The 21,534-nt window shown below is 38.3% G+C and overlaps 5 protein-coding genes across 5 annotated transcripts; 4 read left to right on the forward strand and 1 right to left on the reverse strand.

Annotated features, from left to right (window-relative positions):
- Positions 1-616: 616 nt before the first annotated feature.
- EV154DRAFT_430954 (CCR4-Not complex component, Not1-domain-containing protein) lies at positions 617-6,440 on the forward strand (the record flags this gene model as incomplete). Its single annotated transcript, XM_051596572.1, has 9 exons — positions 617-880; positions 959-1,156; positions 1,233-1,498; positions 1,565-1,862; positions 1,933-4,634; positions 4,709-5,245; positions 5,317-6,020; positions 6,100-6,229; positions 6,287-6,440. 9 exons carry the CDS (start codon positions 617-619, stop codon positions 6,438-6,440), a joined length of 5,253 nt encoding a protein of 1,750 aa, XP_051451609.1.
- Positions 6,441-6,726: 286 nt separating this feature from the next.
- On the forward strand, positions 6,727-7,685 carry EV154DRAFT_528388 (uncharacterized protein). Its single transcript, XM_051603579.1, has one exon. It carries the CDS (start codon positions 6,732-6,734, stop codon positions 7,611-7,613), a length of 882 nt encoding a protein of 293 aa, XP_051451610.1. The 5' UTR covers positions 6,727-6,731; the 3' UTR covers positions 7,614-7,685.
- Positions 7,686-14,014: 6,329 nt separating this feature from the next.
- Positions 14,015-16,092, forward strand: EV154DRAFT_528390 (heat shock protein 70 family). Its single transcript, XM_051603580.1, has 4 exons — positions 14,015-14,188; positions 14,260-14,340; positions 14,409-14,491; positions 14,577-16,092. The coding sequence occupies exons 1-4, from the start codon at positions 14,117-14,119 to the stop codon at positions 15,973-15,975; spliced, it is 1,635 nt and encodes a 544-aa protein (XP_051451611.1). The 5' UTR covers positions 14,015-14,116; the 3' UTR covers positions 15,976-16,092.
- Positions 16,066-16,784, forward strand: EV154DRAFT_528392 (uncharacterized protein). Its single transcript, XM_051603581.1, has 3 exons — positions 16,066-16,312; positions 16,369-16,456; positions 16,512-16,784. The coding sequence occupies exons 1-3, from the start codon at positions 16,208-16,210 to the stop codon at positions 16,640-16,642; spliced, it is 324 nt and encodes a 107-aa protein (XP_051451612.1). The 5' UTR covers positions 16,066-16,207; the 3' UTR covers positions 16,643-16,784.
- A 137-nt stretch (positions 16,785-16,921) lies between these two features.
- Positions 16,922-20,909, reverse strand: EV154DRAFT_473554 (uncharacterized protein; the record flags this gene model as incomplete). The annotated part of the gene is made up of 10 exons (XM_051597939.1): positions 20,624-20,909; positions 20,474-20,566; positions 20,341-20,406; positions 20,127-20,282; positions 19,967-20,066; positions 19,662-19,873; positions 18,971-19,590; positions 18,739-18,901; positions 17,797-17,964; positions 16,922-17,760 (listed from the first exon to the last, which is right to left on the reverse strand). The coding sequence occupies exons 1-10, from the start codon at positions 20,817-20,819 to the stop codon at positions 16,922-16,924; spliced, it is 2,613 nt and encodes an 870-aa protein (XP_051451613.1). The 5' UTR covers positions 20,820-20,909.
- Between the last annotated feature and the right edge of the window lie 625 nt (positions 20,910-21,534).

The following is a 21,534-nucleotide window of genomic DNA, read 5'->3' on the forward strand; positions in this document are numbered from 1 at the left end:
TAGATACGAAACAAACAATAATTATAAAAAACAAGAATTGTTTTTTTTATATATCATGTCAAAAAAATCCAGCACAGAAACCCTCTTGATGGGCAAAAAACTATTCGAAGAAGGATACGCTAGTTTATCGACTTTCAATAACGCCATGCAGGTCATGGAAACTGTAGATGTGACGGAGGAATCGGTATCAAAGGCTATAGCCATGATGATTCGAACACATGCTAAACTTCAAGGAAGTGCAGATGGCCAGACTTGGAATGTCGAGAACTTTGTGAATGCTGTTCTGAAAAAGGTACTTCTTTTCTAATGAAACAAAAATAGCTCTCTCGTGCGCAGCAACATCTAACACTCTTTTTTTTTTTTTTTTTTTTGTAAAGAATCCTAATCTGAATTGGATTACCGTGTTGGCAAAGTTAGACCAAGCGGAATTTATGTTGTATGACCCCACCGGGTTAAGAATACTTGTTCTATCATGGAAGTACGCTCAAAAGGTAATATAAATAGATAATATATAGTACAAGTGATTGACAACATAGACTAGGATGAGCCATTTCCCGTACAAATCTTTCTTCAACCTTGGATGCATGTTCGAGGCCAACTTAGTGTACTATATCACATGGTGTACGCCTCGCCTGAATTGTTAGACATGAATCAGACTCCCACCAAAAAAGTAATCCCTGAAGAATTAATTCCTGCACTTCCCATTAGCATGCGCCAAGCGGCTACCCAATTAGCTTCACAACAGTTGAACTGTTTAGGTTTGTTGGAGGCTATTATGGACCTGGCTGGTACGGTTGCTTCCGAAGATGTAAAAGTACTGATGGATAGATTAGCAATTCAAGCACCTGAATTGCTAATGATCGGCTTAGCTCAAATTCAGGTAAATTCTTCATCTCCCCCCTCCCAACCTTCATGACGCTCGAAATATATTTATTCCCTTTTCTTTTTCACTGTGTAGCCTATCAAGAATGAATTACATCGCACTTTACTTCCCAAGCTCTTGAATATTTTCTTAATTGGTCATGTAAATTCTCCTCTGGTTATACGATTACTTTGGCACGTCCAACCCAACCTGTTATTAGAAGGTTTCTTTGAAATGTATAAAAAGGACCCTACTTCTGTTTCACGTATATTAGATATTGCACAAGAAGCCAAGGTAAAAGAATATATACACATTGAGAGAGAGAGAGAAGAAGCATTTTACTAATAGAAAAAGGGGTGAACGAGAATAGATTGTTGTGCATATATTGAAAACAGATGTACCTTTCTTCACTTTGGATTTAGCTTCTCTTGCCGCACGTCGACAAAATTTGAATTTAGAAAAATGGTTAATGGAAAGACTGGCCAAAGATGGATTTGCGTTTTTTGGTGCGTGTGTGGATTTTTTGGAAAAGAAGTGTGCGATAGAAATGGCTCGCCAATCAGGTGCAAATGCCATTCCTACCCTTCAATTATCCATGGATGTCATTCGTGTTTTCTTTAGAATTTTATCAGAAAGGTATAACATGGAAACGAAAAATGCAAGGGCCTCCCCTCTTCCAATACTAAACATCATTTTCTGTAGACCCTTACCTCCTGCGGAAACTGCAAAATTAACGAAATTAAGTCAATTATACACTCAACTGTATCCCCAATTAAACGAGTATAGAGGACAGGTCGAAAAGAAACCGGCTGGACTGGGTGAGGGAGGCGAAAACGAGAGAAATTATTCGGACGAGGTGGAAGAAATGGTGCGTTTGTATTTTGAAAGGTTGTATACAAAGGATATCAGTGCCAGTAAGTTTGCTTCCGTCTTAAATGCCTGTCGTACTTCCAACGATCAACGACAAGTGAATTTCTTTTCTTGCACTACCCACACATTGGTAAGCTTTTCTCTCTCATATCCCTTTTTTTTTTTTTTTGTATGCTTTAGCTAACCCACACTTAATCTAGTTGGATGAAGCTCGTTTCTTTATTCAATACCCTGAAAACGAATTATTAGCTACAGGTGAACTTCTCGGTCTTTTAATCGAACAACACCTCATTTCGTATGCTCAATTGCGTGTCACTCTTAAATTGATTTTGGATGCTCTCAAATATCCTGTTGGATCCAAAATGTTCAACTTTGGTATCCAAGCTTTAGCTCAATTCCGCAGTCGATTATTTGAATGGCCACAATACACACTTTTGCTGTCCAAGATTGAGGGATTAAGAGGATTCCCTACGATTGTGGAAAGTATCGCTACGACGTTGAAACAATTGGCGCAGAAAGATCCTGAAGGTAAAATGATGCTGGGTTCGCCTAAAATGACAACACCTACGAACGAAGGGAATTCATCAACAGCAGCGGAGAGATCCACTGGAGGTGATGCGGTCAATGTAACCACACTTTTACAGAGTACGACGAAGCAATCTTACGAAAATCCACCCGAAAAGGTTCAGGAACGTGTGTCGTTTTTAATCAACAATTTATCAGCGGGCAATATGCGAAGCAAAACGGTGGAGCTGAAGCAATTATTGCAAAAATCCACTTGGGGTTGGTTTAGCCACTACCTGGTGGTACGACGTGTCAGCATCGAACCCAATAACCATGAATTGTATTCAGCACTTTTGGACGAGCTTGAAATCCAACATTTGACGGATACCGTGATCGAGGAAACTTATTTGAATATCAACCTTTTGTTACAATCGGAGACCATTGCCAATTCTTCTTCCGATCGAAACTTGTTAAAGAACTTGGGTAGTTGGTTGGGTAGACTGACGATTGCCAAGAATAAGCCTATTCGCCACAAGGATCTTTCGTTCAAAGATCTCTTGGTTTCTGCTTTTGACAAGAATCAATTGGTGGTTGCCATTCCTTTGGTCTGTAAAGTGTTGCAGCATGCCAGTAACAGCAAGATTTTTAAGCCTCCTAACCCTTGGTTGATGGGTAGTTTGAAGGTTTTAGCCGAATTGTATTGGACAGAAGGTCTCAAATTAAATTTGAAATTTGAAATTGAAATCCTTTACAAGACCTTAAACCTTGATTTGAATGAGATTGAACCTACCTCCATTTTAGAGAAGCACGCGGGTGGTCCTCCCGGTATCAACATCAATCCGGAAAAATCAGCTGCTTTCAATGCTGCTGCTACTGCTTCTCCAGCTCTGTCTCAAAAGTCAATTAAGACTATCTTGGAAGAGCAACCTGAGCAATCCTTGCAACGCCCTCCTTCTTTGCCACCCATGAACCCTGCGCCACAACAGGACTCTCGTCCTGACATTGATGTTTCTCCCGTTTTAAACAAGCTGTTGATTAACCCTGCCATTGGTCAGCTTATACTTCAGCATCCTGTCATTAAAAATGCCATCTTTTCAGGTGTTTCTGAAGCTTTCTCGGAAGTGGTACCACCCATTATTGTGACATCGGCGAATATTGCCGCTGTTTCTACCAAGGAGATGGTCCTGAAGGATTTTGCTACTGAAGCCGATGAGTCTCGCTTACAACGTGCTGCTCGTGCCATGGTATTACCACTTGCCTGTAGCTTATGTGTTGTGACCTGTAAAGAACCCTTATGTGCTAGCATTATCACTATCATCTGTGCTAATTTGGTTCAAAATGGACTCCCTGAACAACTAGCAGAAGAAATCGCCTCTACCATTGCTAACGAGAATATGGAATTGTTTTGTGTTTATGTCGATCAGTTGACTAAGATCAGAGCGTTGGAGGACGTAGACCGAGCTTTAGCACCCGCTTATGCTAGTCGTATAACTTATCGCAAACAACAACAGCAACAGCATAATAATGTTGCTCCGTTCTTTGATGTGCTGAGCTTAAGTGGAGCACCTCATTCAGTTCAATTGCCTGAAATGTTACGACCTACCCATGGTATTACCCCCGAACAATTCCGATTGTACGAAAGTTTTGATCAAAGAACATACCTTGCTATGCAGCAACAGCAACATCAACAACAACAGCAGCAGCAACAACAGCAACATCAAATGCAGCAATTGTCGCCAGTGAATAACTTTCATCCCGAAGCAGCCGCTCAACTTCAGCAGCAACAGCAGTTTATGGGTGCAACCGATTCACCTAATCCAGCCATGGCAAGTAATGCTAATTTGTTGAATGCTAAACTGGAACAGATGCTTTTGGATTTAGATCGTATTATTCGACAATCTGGATTCAGTGCCATCTCGCAATTACCTCCCAACCACGATATATGTTTGTTGATACGACAAATCCCTTTGCTTGTGACCCAAAGTCCCACACCTTTGCAGACGATGGTTACATTTGTTGAAAAGGTTGTCTTGATGTTGTATCAGAGCACTTCTCCATTTGCATTGGAAGTGTATACAATGTTCCTTCAGACTTTGTTTGAAATCTCGGGCGAAGTTACCAAAGAAACGTTATCCTGGTTGATTTACGCTGATGATGAACGCAAGTATAACTCACCTGCTGTTTCCATGCTGATCAAATACGAACTTTTACCTCTCGAAGAGTACGATGTTCAACTTGCCAAATTGATTAATGCGAAGGCTGATAGTGTGATTGAGTTTGCTGGAAATTTAATGACGATATGTTTAACCACGCAAGAACCCATCACCTTTTTGGAAGATCATATCTTGACAGTCTCTGCCTTGTATAAGCTTGTTAAAAACGATGAAGCACCTGCTGTGTAAGTAAATTTTTTTTTTTCCTCTGTATATGTGAAAATTAACTGATGCATGAATGTATTTCTTTTTCTCGTAGTGTAAGCTCATTTATTGACGACCTTCGAAAAATGGTTGAAGAACCTTACGTAGATATCAAGCATGACCTTGACTGTTTAGAACTTCGTATGATCATGGCCGAATGGGTTCGTCTGTGTCAACACCCCATGGCTACCGATGATATCTATACATCTTTGGCTCAACGCGTGATGGAAATTACCAAGGATGAAGAGGGAAGATGTTTCTTTTTTAGACTTTGTACCGAAACCTGTGTGAACCATTACCTTGCATTCCGCTCTGTCAGCACACTTCATCATCGCCGTATGATCCATTTAATTGACTCTGTTACTAAATTGGTGTCAGCAATGGTAATTGAAGAAAAGAGTTCCGATAAGGCCAAGGTGAAACTTTTAAATGATGCATTATCTGTTATGATCCTTGTATTGTCACAGCACCATGAGAGCCGTGGTGTCAACTTTAATCAAAAGCCTTTCCTTCGATTATTTGCTTCCATGTTCAATGAAATCAGTAAGATTCGCACAAAGTCTATTGACGCCAGTGCTCTTATTACATTCAGGTATTTATTTATTTATTTTTTTTTTGAGAGAGAAAGACATTTTGTTTTACTTAAAACTTTAAATTACATAGTGATGCTTTGTATACTTTGCAACCCAATAACTTTCCTGGATTTGCCTTCTCTTGGCTTCAATTGATTTCATGTCGCTCTTTCTTGCCTCAATTGCTTGTAGCAAATGACGGCAATGGTGCAATGTTGTGCCAAAAGCTGACTCTTGCGTTACTCAAATTCCTCAGCCCACTGTTAAACGGGCAACAAGAACTACCTCGCGCCACAAAAATGTTTTACCGTGGTACACTTCGTGTTCTTGTTGTACTTTTACATGATTTCCCCGAATTCTTGTGCAGCAATTATGTATTGTTTGCACAATCCATCCCTCATTCGTGTGTCCAGCTCCGAAATCTAATCCTCAGTGCTTTCCCCCGTGTGATGCATTTACCCGATCCTTTTACCCCTGATCTCAAATTAGAATTACTACCCGAGTCTCTGGAAGAACCTGTCTTTGATCAAAGCTATGCTGATATTTTGAACGAGAATAACTTTAAGGCACAAGTGGATGCATTCATCGGAAATCAAAATCAAGACTTTTATCAGGCCTTAGAAGCTCAAATTAACCTTGTACAACACGATGAGATAGAAGGTTACAATACAGAAATGTTGTGTGCCTTTGTTTTGTACATTGGTGCTAAGTCTTCTCAGATGAAAGACGTGCCTGTGAAACAAAGTCCCGCTATGCTTGCTTACACACATTTGCTTTCAAAGATGGGATCTGAAGGTAAATAATAATAATAATAATAATAATTATAATATACAATGTAGAAAAAAAAGTGAATTTAACATCATCTTTAAAATAGGTCGATACACTGTTTTAAGCGCCATTGCAGATAACTTGCGTTACCCCAATAGTCACACTTGTTTCTTTAGTGCTTCCTTCTTGCAATTGTTCGCCAGTCAAACGGAGATTGTTAAAGAACAAATCACAAGGTATCTATCTCCAGTTGAAAAATAGGGAATGTCTTACTAACGGTATATCTTTGATAGGGTATTATTGGAAAGACTAATTGTCAATCGACCTCATCCATGGGGATTGTTGGCTTCGTTCATTGAATTGATCAAGGATCCTAGCTTCTGGAAGCATGAATTTATTCGTTGCTCACCAGACATTGAAAGACTATTTGAGAATGTTTCAAGGTAACAAAAAAAAAAAAAAAAAAAAAAAAAAACTTGTAAAATATTTGTTGTTACTAATCCGTCTTTATTTTTTCTGCATTTCCAGATCAATCAAGCATACCGCAGTCGCTAACAATTAATGCGTTACCGACAATTTTAATAATTGCACATGATTCCTTTGTGTAAAAAGAGTTAAATTCCATATATAGAATGAGGCACTTCATGAACTCATTACTTGTACCACTAATAAAATGTATATATATATACACCATAAATGGTTTTAAAATCTCCCTTTTTTTAATTTTTCTTAACGAATATGAATAATCTATCCTTTGTCTTTGTTTTCAGTAAAACCAAATTTGACTCTATATTAACAGAGCTTTTGGTACCTGCAAAAGCTGTATCTTACGTAAGCGCAGCACTAAATGCTCTCGTCCTTTTATACGCCTGCTATGTACTGTATAAAAGGTCAAAAGGTGATCCTGTCCAAAGTTACATTTTTACACTTTTAGCGGGTTTCTTTGGATTGTTGGGCGGTACTATTTTCTACTCGGAGGCGATAAGCCACGGCCAAGGCTACTGGATTGTCGATAAAGCATATCATTCTTCTGTTTGGTTGTCATGTATATGCTTATTTCTCCCCATATGTAAGGGTCAATCTCACACTGATGTAGCCAGATCTAATTCTCAAAATGCTGGTAAATTACTTGTCTATTGCGCTTATCTTTGGTCAATCATTAGCATCATTTGTGCTATTGCTCTTACAGCGATTAAAGTCGACTATGAATTGACCCCAGAAGAACTTTACATAGATGGCAGTGTAGATAAATATCTGGCCAGATATCTTCAGTTTGCAAGATTGATCAACTTTAACTTTTTTAGCGATTGGGGTTTTGTCTCAATTTTTATCATCTTATACTTCACTCTGATTGATTTGATCAGAAAACTACCAGCTCAACCTACTAAAACAATTGCTTTGTTTGGCTTTTTTGCTACTGTCCCGGTAATTACTGACACAATTACGGTCCTTGTTTTTTCTGCGAATAGTGTTAGTAATTTTACTACTGCGGTGGTGCTCAATTTTATCTTTACGGATTGTTTCTCGGTGTTCGCATTGGTTACGACGTTACTTTGTGCTAAGCGCTGGTCATACACTACTAGTGATGATAGTTCTATTAAAAATGAAACGATTCCCTAAAAAAAAAAAAACCTTTACAGCTACATTTCATATAATTTACTCTTTAATAAATAATTCCCTATTACCTACCAGAATGTATTGCTGATCAATGTTTATTTTTTATACAAACATTGAAATGATGCCGTCTGAAAGCACGTGCTGAAAAAATGATACACAGGAAAAGTATTAGAGTGCATCTGCTTTTGGGTGGTACCTAAAAAAAAATTTAAGCAGAGACAAATATTTAGATGGGTAAAACACATTTTCCTTATAATTAATATCCCATCTGAAGGTTAGGATTGTTTTTTATGTTGATTAAAATGAGAATCTACATATATTAAATTAAAAAATAACAGATTCTGGATTCAACATTTTTTTTTTAGGTGGGGGCGGGGAAAAAATGTCACAACCTGTACAAAAAGGTTTTTGAGCCAATAATAACCTGCCGCTAATATCATTAGCCGTGGTCGGATTTTGAAATAACCCACTGTTTGTACTCACGGATTTAAAAAACCGCGCAAAGACTATATAATCGTTAGCAATGGCTTGAAATAACTTCAACCTTTTTTGTGTACTTAGTAGAACTCCTTGAATTTTTAAATATACATTAAAACAAATATTCTTAAGATGCGTGACCCTTTTTAAAATTAATTTATCCATTGAAAGGCTTGAAATATTGATTTGAAGTTGTTAAGAGACAGCCTATGAAATTGCAGCCGGAGGCTCAATATCACAAACCCTGAAAAAGGATAAAAAAGTTTAAACCTTTTTTATGTACTAAGTAGAACCACTTGTAATTTAGAATACATATTATGAACTTTATCCTTAAGATACGTGACCATTTTTAAAATTAATACATTTATTGAAAGGCTTGAAATATTGATCTGAAGTTGCTCAAAGCCGGCCTATGAAATCGCAGCCGGAGGCTCAATATTACCTAAACTGAAAAGAAGATAAAAAAGTTTAAACCTTTTTTATGTACTAAGTAGAATTACTTGTAATTTAGAATATATATTAAAGTATATTTTTAAGATGCGTAACTCTTTTTAAAAATAATTTATGTATTGAAAGGCTTGAAATATTGATCTGAAGCTGTTTAGAGCCGGCCTATGAAATCGCAGCCGGAGGCCCAATATTAAAAATCCCCCCCACATAAAAAAAATCTGGCTATGAATAAATTTACTTTTATATTACTTGTACTAGTCGGAGATGAATGCTCAAAAATGTCACAAAACACGTTAGGAACTACTGAAAAGCAGATGCACTCTACTTTTTTTTTTTTACCAGCCTCTGTTTGTGCCGCACGGTCAATTGCAATAAACATGACCGCATGAATGGGTTACAAAAAGCGCCACTGTTAATTATGGAAGGGCTTACTTTGATATAGCGATATCTGTCAAAAAAAAGTAATGTGTAGCATACTAATGGAAATTTCGTGGCTTATACAGCTACAGTCGTTAGTTACATATAAATTTCTATTCTCTAATGCTGTTGACACTGCGACTGTTCAAACTACAGCCATAAATTAAAACGGTTTGTTATGTAATATACTACAAAAAAAAATTGATATGGGAGGTGCATAGATATCTCCCCTGCCGAAGGAGCTGCCATAACCGTTTGATTTCATTAGATGCTATAAAATTATTAAAGAATGCAGATCATTGTAAAATTGAGTTTTCTTGTTTAATAAACATATAGTGGCATACCTAAACAGTTTATATGATTAAAAGAAAATGTACCAAGTTAATACAGAGGGTTAAATAGTGTATCTTTGTTTGTGAGGCATTTAGTGTAATATGATTAGACTTTTTCTTCACTTCTTTGCAGGACTAAAAAACAAAACAATCTCTCCTTTCTTTTATCTTTTTCTAACAAGAGCCTTAGGTCAATCATTCAGTCATGAGCGATAGCCTAGCAAGGAATCCCAAAAGACTAAAGACTAACAGGGTAAAAACACAAATCGTATTGATTTCTGTTTATAGTCACTCAATTTTTATTATAGTCTATGTACCGTTCCGTAAACCCGAGCGAAGATGAATTCATTCATAACTATTATTTTTTCTCATGGGGTTTTTTTTAGAATTAAAAAATGACACCATTTAACGTGATTCAATTTCACGTCAAAAAGTGTCACGCTATTTAAACTACACGGACGACGATGGGGATGTATTTTACGACGTTGAGCACTAGGAAATTGACCCCATTCCCATAGAATAGCCCGTGCTTGATGCGCAGGATAGAGACATCGATGTTACACATCAAGTGACTATATTGGATTACAATGTTATCTCTGCTATTTAGAAGGTGTGTCTACGGATGTAAAAGACATCTTAATGGGTATTGGATACAACACCCCATCTTCTGAAGATGAATTTGATATGGTTCCACGCGCACTAACTCCATCCCTCATGACGCGACAAAGCGATTCTGAGATGGAAGAAAACGACCTCGAATAGCAAACTGAATTTAAACATAATGCTACTTCTTTTGAAGATTATCAGCATGCGAATTTAAATTTCAGCGATAACATGCAACCTGTCTTTGATAACTACTCCATCAAAGTCGAGGGTACCACTGACGAGAATACATCAATGACAGACCCTGTCGAGGATGTGTATCAGGAAATGTCTCTTCTTGATGAAGATTTTTACTCCGGAGACGCCGTTGACGGGCTTGAGAATACTTCAAATGCATTTGAAACAAATCCAGATGAAAGAAATGACGATAGTTTTGGTGTTATCCCATCTTCATCCTAGCCAATTGTTGAATGAATCAGGATTTAATTTTGTGTGTGTGTGTGTTACACCATTGATTTGCATAAAAGCCGTAACAAAGGATGCAATAAGGAGCCTTTTATCTGCTCCTTATATTAAAACTAGCGCATCTTTTGTTACAGTGTGTTAGTTTTATAAATTCATTTAACATTTTCAATTCAAAAGTTCAAACGCATTTATTATCAAAGTTAATATTCTCGCAACATTATGTACAGTCCCCTCCAAAAGAAAGTTCCACCATGTAACTCCGACATGTATCCTAGATGTATGTTCCATCTTCTTACATGATTTTTAACAGACTTTTATAAGCAAACCTCTTTCAAAAACACTGCATAATATAAAAGAAAGTACTAAACATTATGATATAAAACTTATGAAAAAAAAAAAAGTATTTTAGACAAACGTAGGTTTACTCAATGGTGAATTGAGTACCCTTTGTTTATTATTACATCGTTTATGCGTTTAGGCATGGAATTGATAAGTTTGTTAATTTTTTTAACTTCTATCTTTTTACATTCATTTACTACGTGCATCTGTAATGTCGAAATATGATTTACAAACTGCAAACAGTTTTGTCTTGTGAGTTTCATCATCATCCAAACATTCTCTATTGGATTCAAATCAGGATATTGTGGCGGCCGATCTAAACAAATAATACCCATATCCTTCTTCCATTTTCGAACTTTTGAAGTGTGGATTGGTGAATTATCTTCCATGAGAATTGCTGAACTAGAGCCGTTATAAAAGTCCTTCAAAACAGGTTCATATACTTGATTAATGAACTGAGCACTAGATCTTTCACCCTTCTTAATAAGTAATACCAAATTAGTGCGACGATTATATCCAATACCACCCCAGACAGATAAGAAGGATCGTCCACTCTGAAACGCTGGCGCCAAACATGACGGAATCATGACTTCATTGGGCCTGCGGCGTACCCGAACAACACTAGAACAACTGCTGGTTTGAAAGCTTGATTTATCTGTAACCTTCCTCCAGTCTTCCAAACCCCAGTGCTTTGCAAATTCTAGACATCTTTTTCTTTGGTTTTCGTTAATAAATGGCTTTTTCGGGCTATACGACTTTCCAATTGAGCTTTTGAAGCTCTTTCCTGAATGTATTGATGCTTGCAGTGACATCGACGTTGGCCATGATTTCATTAAGAGTACTAGGTTTATTTTTTAGCACATAGCGTTTTAACGCCCTTTAGTCCCTGTTGCTGAACTTTTTTGGCCTTCCAGAAGTTGCTTGTCTTTGGTATGAACCAGTTTGTTTAAAGTGTTGGATGGCGCGACGGATAGCAGTTCTTGAAAAATTTAATTCACGAGCAATTTGTGAGATGGGAGTGCCTTGTTTTGATTTTGCAACTGCGTAAGCTTTTTGATCAGGTGTCAATTGAGCCATACTCAACTATAGGAGAAAAAAACAGAAGTGAGAGTGATGAGCATTAGATCTATGAAACCTATCCTTTTAAAAAAGGGTCGGAGTTACAGGGTGGAACTTTCTTTTTGGAGTGGGACTGTACAGCGCAGAAAGCTCCAAATCATCAGACAGCTCCATTTCATTGGGCTATCCCTAGAGAATCATTTCGGTGTGAAAGAAAAAAGCCTTTATAGAATATATGCCACAGAGGTGATAGAAGCCTTTGAAAGGCTGTTAGATACCGCCTCTGCCAAATTAAAATTTTATGCTATTAAGGCCATTGTTTACACCAAGTCAGACGGATACAACAGAACCGTCTGCACCAAATATTCCTGAAGAGACATCATATGGCAGCTACGGCATCAACCGATCCAACTGCTTAATTATTACCATCATGGGCTACTAGCGCACTGTATTTAGCTGTGACCAGATTTTATTTAACATACTACCATATTTCTATAAATTTATCAAACTCTAAAATATCCTTCAGTCTAGCTTTTATGTTCATAATCTCTCTTTTATCGTATGATTTTGATACATTAGCTGCTCGATTTAAGGGTGTTCGATTTAACGGTGTCTTCTATTCAATGGTGGATTTTTGAAGAAACACCTCCGATTCCCTGCATTAGCACCACTAAATCACTATTATATTCAAGAGTGGGATTCCGAATCACAGTACACTTATATTGAGTGGTATAACACTGTATTTGGGCCATTTTTCTTACTTTTTGATTGAATTTATTAAATACCCGACCTAGAATGGTAATGATCATATTTATGGATAGAAGTGCCTTTGTAATATGTGCTTTAAATAGTTGCGCTTTCCGATTTAATGGTATTTTCAAAAAAAAAAAAAAAAAAAAGGGTGTCATTTTCAAGATTTTTGGTCACCCTTCAATTGGCCGACTATTGTAATTGGAAACAGTGATTTCGTATTAATTATGATTGCTTCTGTAAATTAGCATCGTTAGCTATTCTATTTTGTATTAGACTATACACCTTCGAATACCACTCTTATCTAATTTCGTAGTATAAGTTGCCCTCTTACACAAATATAATTTCTTTCCAGTTGACAAATATATAGTCTGGTGCTCACTTTTTGAGAACTTTTATCTTAATCTTTATCTTTATATCATCACACCATTTTTTATTGAGACTTGTCAGTAACAGCAGGTAACTTTATTACCTAAAGTCTATTTTTGTTTTGAAAAAAAAAAAGAATGGCGTTTTTTTTTCTAAAGAGCTACTGTTAAATGAAAGCTACTGCTATAACTTGACGGAAAACACAAAAAACGCCATAGTTAATGCTGAACTTCAATGCACCTTTTGTTCATCGATATTTCCTGACAATCTGGTGCTAACGAGTCATACTAAAGACGTTCATGGTATCAAGCCGAGCCAGCTTTTACCAGACATAAACGATCCAAAATTATATTATCGCACCTGCGAAAAGTCATTCTGTTCAACGAGTTTGTACAGTCAACACTTAAATGTTAGGCATAGTGTCATCTATGATTTTTTTCTTTTTTTTTTTGAATTACTAAAAAGCGATACAACAAATTTCTATCCACAATGTAATTGTGTCTTCAAAGGCAGATCGAATTTCTTATGGCACATACGGATCCTTCATGATATTGCGACATCAAGGAAAACTTCCTCGATGAATAATCGCATGCAAACTAGGGATATATTGACCGATACTAACCGATAATGTGATATTTGTGATTCGACATTTTCCAGAAAAACCATCCATCAACTCCATAAGAATTTCGTAGATTCTAAAGTTGGTGTTGGCAAAGTCTGTGTACAGCACGCAAACACAGTGCCTGATGTTGATGACGTAAATTTTTCTGTACGTTGGATGTAAGAAAAAATTCAGTAATAAGAGAGCATATCACCATCATCTACTTGTACACCACGCGAAGAAATACTTTATACCTACACTACCGGTTGAAAATCCCAATTTTTTTTTTTCTTAAATCTTCCAAAACAGGGAGCTAGTAGAAAAACATGATATCTAATGTAGAAAATAAAAATTTAATATGTACCGTGTACGTTCATTTAATTTTAAACATGTAATAAGGATTAGGCTGGTAACAATGCATCTCGGTTTTGTTGGCTTACCATACACTGGTGACACGATTTAGACCACTCCGCCCATTTTTCCATTCGAGGTGTTGGCTAAGCCACACGAACGATGGGCATGGCTTCCAGAAAGCTATGATTGGCCACTTGATTTCTCGAGCTGTTAAATATTTTTTAAAGGTGATATTTTTTTTTTTTTTTTTTTAGATTTCTATCTTGTGTATTTCAACCCCTTCTTTTACAATGAGCGAATCTAACACTATTATCGGTATTAACTTTGGTACTGCCTACACCTCTATTGCCTACCTCAACAAGGTAAATTGAAATGCTATTAAGCAAGGTTTGACTAGGAGCTGGCGTATTGACTTTTTTGTAAATTGATTTAGGATGGTCGCGCCGATTGTCTTGCCAACGAGGAAGGTGATAGACAGATCGCCTCTGCCCTTGCTTTCCATGGTGATGAAGAGGTAAAAGATATAAAAACTTGGGAGCGTAAAGGGAAAATAATATGCTAATCAACGTTTTTGATGTTTAGGTTATTGGTTCTCAAGCCAAGTCAGACATTGCTCGTCACCCCGATCACACCATTGCTAACTTCCGTGCCAACCTTGGAAAGAGGTAAGATTTGATACGAGGCTTAAATGAGAGAATATGAAATAGAAGGGAAACAGTAAATTTATGCAAAAAAAATTGTACTTTGTAGCTTTGCCGAATCCGAGATTTTGCCTGGATCTGCTGCCGCTGTTGTTGATAAGAACGGCGCCCCTGCTTATGAAGTTACTTTGCCCGAAGGTAAGGTTGTCTTCAGTGCTCAAGAGGTTTCTGCCAAGTTCTTGCGTCATATCCGTGAATCTGCCGAAGATTTCTTGGGTACTCCCGTCAACGGTGCTGTCATGGCCGTTCCTTCTTATTTCACTGATAAGCAACGTGCTGAATTAACCGCCGCCGCTGAAGCTGCTGGTATCAAGGTTGTTCAACTTGTTCACGAATCCTCTGCCGCTGCTCTTGCTTACGGTATTGGTCAAGATGCTTCCAACAAGGATCCTCAAGATAAGACCGTTGTTGTCTGTGATTTGGGAGGACACTCTTTCGATGTTACTGTCTTGGCTGTTCGTTCCGGTATGTACACCGTTTTGGCCACTGCACATAACACCAAGGTTGGTGGTGCTACTTTCGATGATCTCTTGATCAAGCACTTCTCTGGTGAATTCCAAAAGAAGACCAAGATTGATATTTCTTCCAACAAGAAGGCCTTGGCCAAGCTCCGCAACGCCGTTGAGGTTACCAAGAAGATGTTGTCCAGTGCCAACTCTGCTCCTTGTTTCGTCGAGTCTTTAGCCGAAGGTTATGATCTCCATAGCAACATTAACCGTATGCGTTTCGAGCTTTTGTCTAAGGGTATTTTTGCTCAACTCCAAACTGTTATTGCCGAAGTTTTGGAAAAGTCTCAATTGGATGCTTCCGAAGTTGATGAAGTTCTCCTTGCTGGTGGTTCTGCCCGTATTCCCAAGTTTGCCTTGAAGATCCGTGAAGTCTTTGGTGAGAACACCAAGGTTTTGAGCGAACTCGAAGCTGATGAGGTTGTTGCCCGTGGTTGTGCTATCCAAGGTTCTTTGATCAGCTCTTTCGAGAAGGAAGATATCGAGGCTGCTATCCACCCCGTTGTCACATTAGCTCCCAACACATCCAAGGCCATTGGTGTTATCAACGCCAAGGGTGAATTTGTTACTGTCATTCCCCGTGCTACTGCTCTCCCCACCCGTCGTGTCTTTGAGTTCTCCAACGCTGAGGCTAACCAAACCCATGCTTACGTCGCTTTGTTCGAAGGTGACCATGTTGTTGAAAAGACCGAAGTTAAGCACGAAGCTCCTGCTGCCGAAGAAGGTGAAGAGGCTTATGAGGATGAGGTCGAGACTGTCACTAAGGTTTTCCAAAAGCCTGCTGCTAAGTTGATCGAAGCTTCTCTTCCTCTTGAACATGCTGCCAAGGCTAAGGGTAGCAAGATTGAGGTTCAAATCACTGTTGATGCCAAATCTAACTTGACTTTGGTCTTGCGTGAAAAGAACGGTTCCAAGGTTGTCAAGGCCGAAGCCAAGAAATAAATACATTTACTCTATCCCCTTTTTACATACATATAAACCACTTTTTTTAAAAAACAGAAGGGACTTCCTTTACATCCCTTCATTTTTGTTACAATAAATAGATTCTTTTTTTTAAAAATCATGCACTTTCATCCCATGTGGCTTATATGAAATACAGTCTGGATTCTAAAAAATAATCAGTTACAATAAAAAAAAAATAGAAGGAAAAAAAAAAGTTCTGTAGTCTGTCACCATGTTATTCTGTCCTCATTGTGCCAACTTGTTGCTGATTGAAAACGAAGGTGGACAGGCATTTTTCTGTCAGTCCTGTCCCTATGTTTACAGCATCCAAAGTCGTGTATGTAGTCACAAACAAAACGTAAAAGAAGGAATACTAACAAACTATTTCTACAGCACACATCTCGTAAAGAATTAAAGAGAAAGGAAGTGGACGATGTGTTGGGTGGAGCAGATGCTTGGAAGAATGTTGATTCTACAGAAGGTATGAAAAACTTAATTTGAAAGGAAGAGCAAACATTGACTTGTCTTTTTAATAGTAACTTGCCCCAAGTGTGAACACGATAGAGCGTACTTCATGATGATTCAAATTCGTTCAGCTGATGAACCTTCATCCATTTTCTACAAGTGTTGTAAAGACGATTGTCAACACCAATGGCGTGAAGGATAAATGCAACCCTCCACACAATCAACCCAACAACAACAACAACTTTGTAAAATACAACGAGTGAAAAATCAGCACTTTAGACAAACTGATCGAAATTCCAAAAAAGGCAGAATAAAACTATTTTCTAGCAAAAAAACATGCATATTTTTTATAATTGATGGGAGAATAAATTAATAGATTGGATTTCGATGGGTTGGGAGGAGGGGAATATTAGATAAAGGTGGGAGGAGTGTGTGTTCAAAAGTGAATGTGTATAATAAAGAAATGGCAAAGGTTATCTTTTTAATAGGCTCTAGTAGGTGAAAATCCATTTACTGAACTTTTTTGATGTTGTTGGTTCATGGCTTCTCTCATCATACTCAACTGAATCTCACAGTCTTCAACATGGATCTTGGCCTCACCAAGCGCATCTTCTCGTTCGTTCAAAACAGTACGAAGACGAGCAATTTCATCCATGTTTTCAGCAAGTCTTTGTTTAAGTCCCGCAGTCTCATTACGTGCCTTCAAATTAGCGGCCTCCAACTGCGATGCCTTTAATTGCGCTTCTGTCACTTCTTGACTCTTGACAATAGGTTGTGCCATCAAAGCATCACTCAACTGTTGAGTTAAATCTGCAATCTTGACAGCGTTCTCCCGAACTTGCAACTCCGCCTTCGTAGCTCTGCTGTAGACCACCTGTAACTCTTCAAGAGCACGTTGATGTGCTTGCTGGGCTTCTTCTGCACGTTCTTGTGCCTCTCTAGCACGCTCTTCCGTAGCCACACGAGATGTTTGATCATGCTGAGATCTCTTTTGAAGCTGCTGCAACAATTTACTGGTAGATTCATTCTCTGTCAACGCAGCAGCCAACCTCTTTTCGAGCTCATCACAACGAGATATATCAAGAGTTTCAATCTCTTCTTGGCGACGCGATTTCAGAGCTAAATACTTACTCTTAAAGTAAGCGGCCTCTTGAAGTGCAGCCGTACGCATACGATCGGCTTGTGCGACTTTTTCTGACATGGGCTGAGCCTGTTGAAGGATACTGTTACGTACACGTCTTAATTCGGATTTGACAGAGACCAGCTGTTCAAACAATTTGACCTTGTCCTCTTCAATATGATCAATGTCCATCAATAAAGCTTCATCCGCATCAGGTCCATCATCAAAGCTTTCACCCTTGTTAGATCGTTGCTTACGAGCAAGCGAAACTTCTGTTCGCCACCAGTTCTCCTTCTTTTTCATCTCGCTAATGATCATATCGCGTGCCTTAATTTCACGCATCAAAGACTGTCGCTCTTCTTGAGCTGCAGCAGTGGCGGCGGCAGTAGCAGCTTGAACAGCGGCTGCAGCAGTAGCTGCATTATCCTGCTTGGGTTTACCATGAATGGGAGACGGCGATGATGGATGTAACTGTCGGCTCGCTGATCTTTCAAGAACTTGCTCGGCTTGGTATTTTTGTTGATGCTGTGCTTGGTATTGAGCTTGTTGCTGAGCGTATTGAGCTTCCTTTTGTGCCAAAAGTTGAGCCTCTTGATGAGCTAATTTTTGAGCTTCTTGTTGAGCTACATATTGAGCTTGTAATTGGGCTTGTTGTTGAGCCTGCAATTGAGCTTGTTGTTGAGCTTGCAACTGAGCTTGTTGTTGAGCTTGTAATTGAGCTTGCTGTTGAGCTTGCAATTGAGTTTGCTCCTGTGCCATAGCTTGTTCTTTAGCGTGCTGTTCGTGAGCAAGCGCTTGTTCGTTCGCGAGCTGTTGTTGATATGCTAACTGTTGAGGAGAAGGAGTTTGGTGTCCGGGTGGTATAGCTGCTGTGGTATCAACAGGAGGGACAATAGGTTGAGGTGAATGTTGAGCGGACTGGTTACGGATTGGCATTTGAGATTTTGGACGTAAAGGATCTTCGTGATTGACCATGGTATTTCTCTGAGCGTTACCTAATCCGACACCTTCACGAGGAGGTCGAGGTGGCGGTGCAACAGGCGAAGAGCGGCTGGTGGTATGAGGTGACATGATTCTTTGAGGTTCTATAAAGTCATCTTCGGTGGCAGATAAAATACTAGCTCCCATAGGACTACCATGCATCGAACCGTTATAAATGGGACTACCATGGATAGGACTGTTGTGGATTGTGTCGAGATTGGGAGAGGTAGGAGATTGATATTGGCGACGGATGTCTGCAGCAATTTCGGATTCAGCTTGAGGGAGAGGGGATGTAGCACGAGGACGACGAAGAGCGGCTTCAGGAACAGTTGACATATGTCGAGGAGGTCGAACAGGAGGCTATGAAAAAGGTACATGTTAAATGCCAATAAATTTTTTTTATCTTTTTTTGATATTTTTCTTTGTTACCTGGGTTAAAGATTGATTCTGGTTTTCGGGATAATATGATCTATGACGTGGAGAAGTTAAACTGCTTGGACTACTGCTGCTTGTAGGAGAAGGTTGAACGTTATTCTCTGAATAATTCATGGATGTATCAATTTCTTTATGCAAACCATTTCCTGTTTTGGGATTGGTTGTCAAGCTACGTTGAGGTTGTTGCTGTTGAGGAGAAGATGGTGGTTGGTTTAATCTGGGTTGTCTTTGATCAGGATAATGTTGTTGGTATGGTTGTTGGAACTGCTGTTGTTGAGGCGCCTGTCCTGCTTTTTGCGGTTGTGGTGGATAATATTGTTGCCGTCCACTTATATCTTCGAGGGACGCAGTATCATAATTATGTTGGTTATTGGATGGATCCGCAGATGCATGTTGTGGCACAGGCAATGGTGCTTGTTGTACTGGTGGTGGGATATCGGTAGGGTATTTGATTTTTGTACTGTCCAAAATGAATAATAGGGAAGAGTCATCCAATCTGGAAGTTTCATTATCACCGCCAAGAACATAAAGCTTCTCTCTTACGGCTGTCATGGTAAGTCCATGACGAGCAGATGGGGACGGTCCCATATTCTGGAATCGAAACCAACGATGATCTATAAAAGAAGGGAGGGACTGGTTGAGTAAATCAGGAGAAGTATGTTTTGGAGAATGTTTTTCTACTTACGCTTAATCTTATAAGCACATAAATCATTTAATTCGGCACCCTTTTCACCTTTACCACCGATAATGTAAATAACATCATCCACAATGGCGGCGGCACAACTTTCACGAGCAGCGGGAGTATATCCATCAGCATCGATCTTTAACCATAAACCAGTATGTAAATCAAATGACCAAATATCATCGAAAATACGATGTCCGTCGGTACCTCCATAACTGGGCAAAAAAATAATACGGTTAGACATCATTTAAGTTGGTGTAACGCGGCCACGAGGTGACTCCTAAATACGTTTTCAAATATGGACTTACATGTAGAGTTTATTCTCATAAATTGCCGAGATATGACCTGATCTAGGTTCAGGGCCATCGTTATTGTAGTTTAGTTTCTCCCATGTAGGTGTTGTCTTGACTATACGAATAAAATAGACAATTTAAATAAAAGAATGCTGGGCTTGATTTGGATACTTACATGTGCTGGAATTGAATATAAATAAATCATTAAAATAGTTTCCTTCGTTTTGACCACCCCATATATACATGATTCCATCATGTGCAACAGCAGAATGTCCTGATCTCTCTACAGGATGATTTCCTTCCATTTGTATACGAGTCCACTGTTTAGAATCTACAGATAAATATTTAGCACATCACAACAAAAAGGAAAACTCTTTTACACAACCTACGTAAATTTAAAAGATAGAAACCTCCATCATACTTTTCGTCAGGAACGAGTGGTTTTCCGCCATAAACTAACCATAATTAAATTAAAAAAGAGGTTAACTGAATCATCTAAATTCTTTACAATAGGATACATACGCAGCACATATCCATTCATCGCTACGATGACAGGCGAGATTCTCGAGCTAGGGAGATCGCCCGAGGCATTGATACTATTTGCTGAATGACTATCTAAATAAATTGTGAATACAAAAATGACAGATGAGGAAAATCAAATCATTTATTTACTGGCATCGATCGAGAAGAGTTCCTTCTTTGTTGAGGTTCTGTGGATACCGCCATAAATGATGAAGGCGTCTAATGAAACAGCGGCAGCGGCATGGCCTACTCTTGGTAACGCACTATTACTACCGCCTAATTTTTTTTGTGACCATGGATAAAGTGTTTTATCATTGTTCTTTGATAGCTTAGAGAACAAAGACATTGTCAATGTGAATTGTTTTTTAATTGGGATGATGAGGGATTAGAAAAATGTGAGATGAAGGAATGTATAAAATAGCAGCAGAAAATAAACAAAAATAAAAATAAAAAAGGTGTAAAGAAAAAAAGAACAAACTTTAGTATTGAACATTAATTAAAGGTGACGGATAGCAAAAAAAGATATATTGGTAACATCGTACAAGAATTAAATGTAATCAAAAAAATTAAAGCCTAATCGAAATCTCTCGGCCTTATTCTGTAACTTGTTTTTGTAATTATGTCCGTGCTTTGTTTTTTCTTTTCTTTTCTTTTCTTGTTTACCTTTTATTTATCTTTTTGCTCTAAAAAGCTGTCATCGCGAACAATTTCATTTCCCTCTCATTACCCGCAAAGAAAAAAAAAACTCAGCTCCTTCGGCACAAGGTAATACCCTCTCAGGTTAATTGTGACAATTAAACTACTAGATAGTCATTTAAAATAATCTATTGAAATAAAATGAGCTTTTTATTTTTTTCTGCTGCATCTGAAAATAAATATTTTACTGACATTTTTTGCTTTGATCATGCAGTTTATACAATTGGTGAAAGCTTAAAAGGGGAAACACACAATTAGCTTAATTACGCTATTTCCATATATTAGTTCCGTAGGAGAAAAAATAAAACGATTGGCCACCTTTGTATATTTGTTTTGAGCTACTATGTCATGGCTCTCTCACATAT

This window comes from Mucor mucedo (assembly GCF_025094135.1).
Source record: "Mucor mucedo strain NRRL 3635 chromosome Unknown EV154scaffold_180, whole genome shotgun sequence".
In the NCBI taxonomy this organism is placed as follows: Eukaryota; Fungi; Mucoromycota; class Mucoromycetes; order Mucorales; family Mucoraceae; genus Mucor; species Mucor mucedo.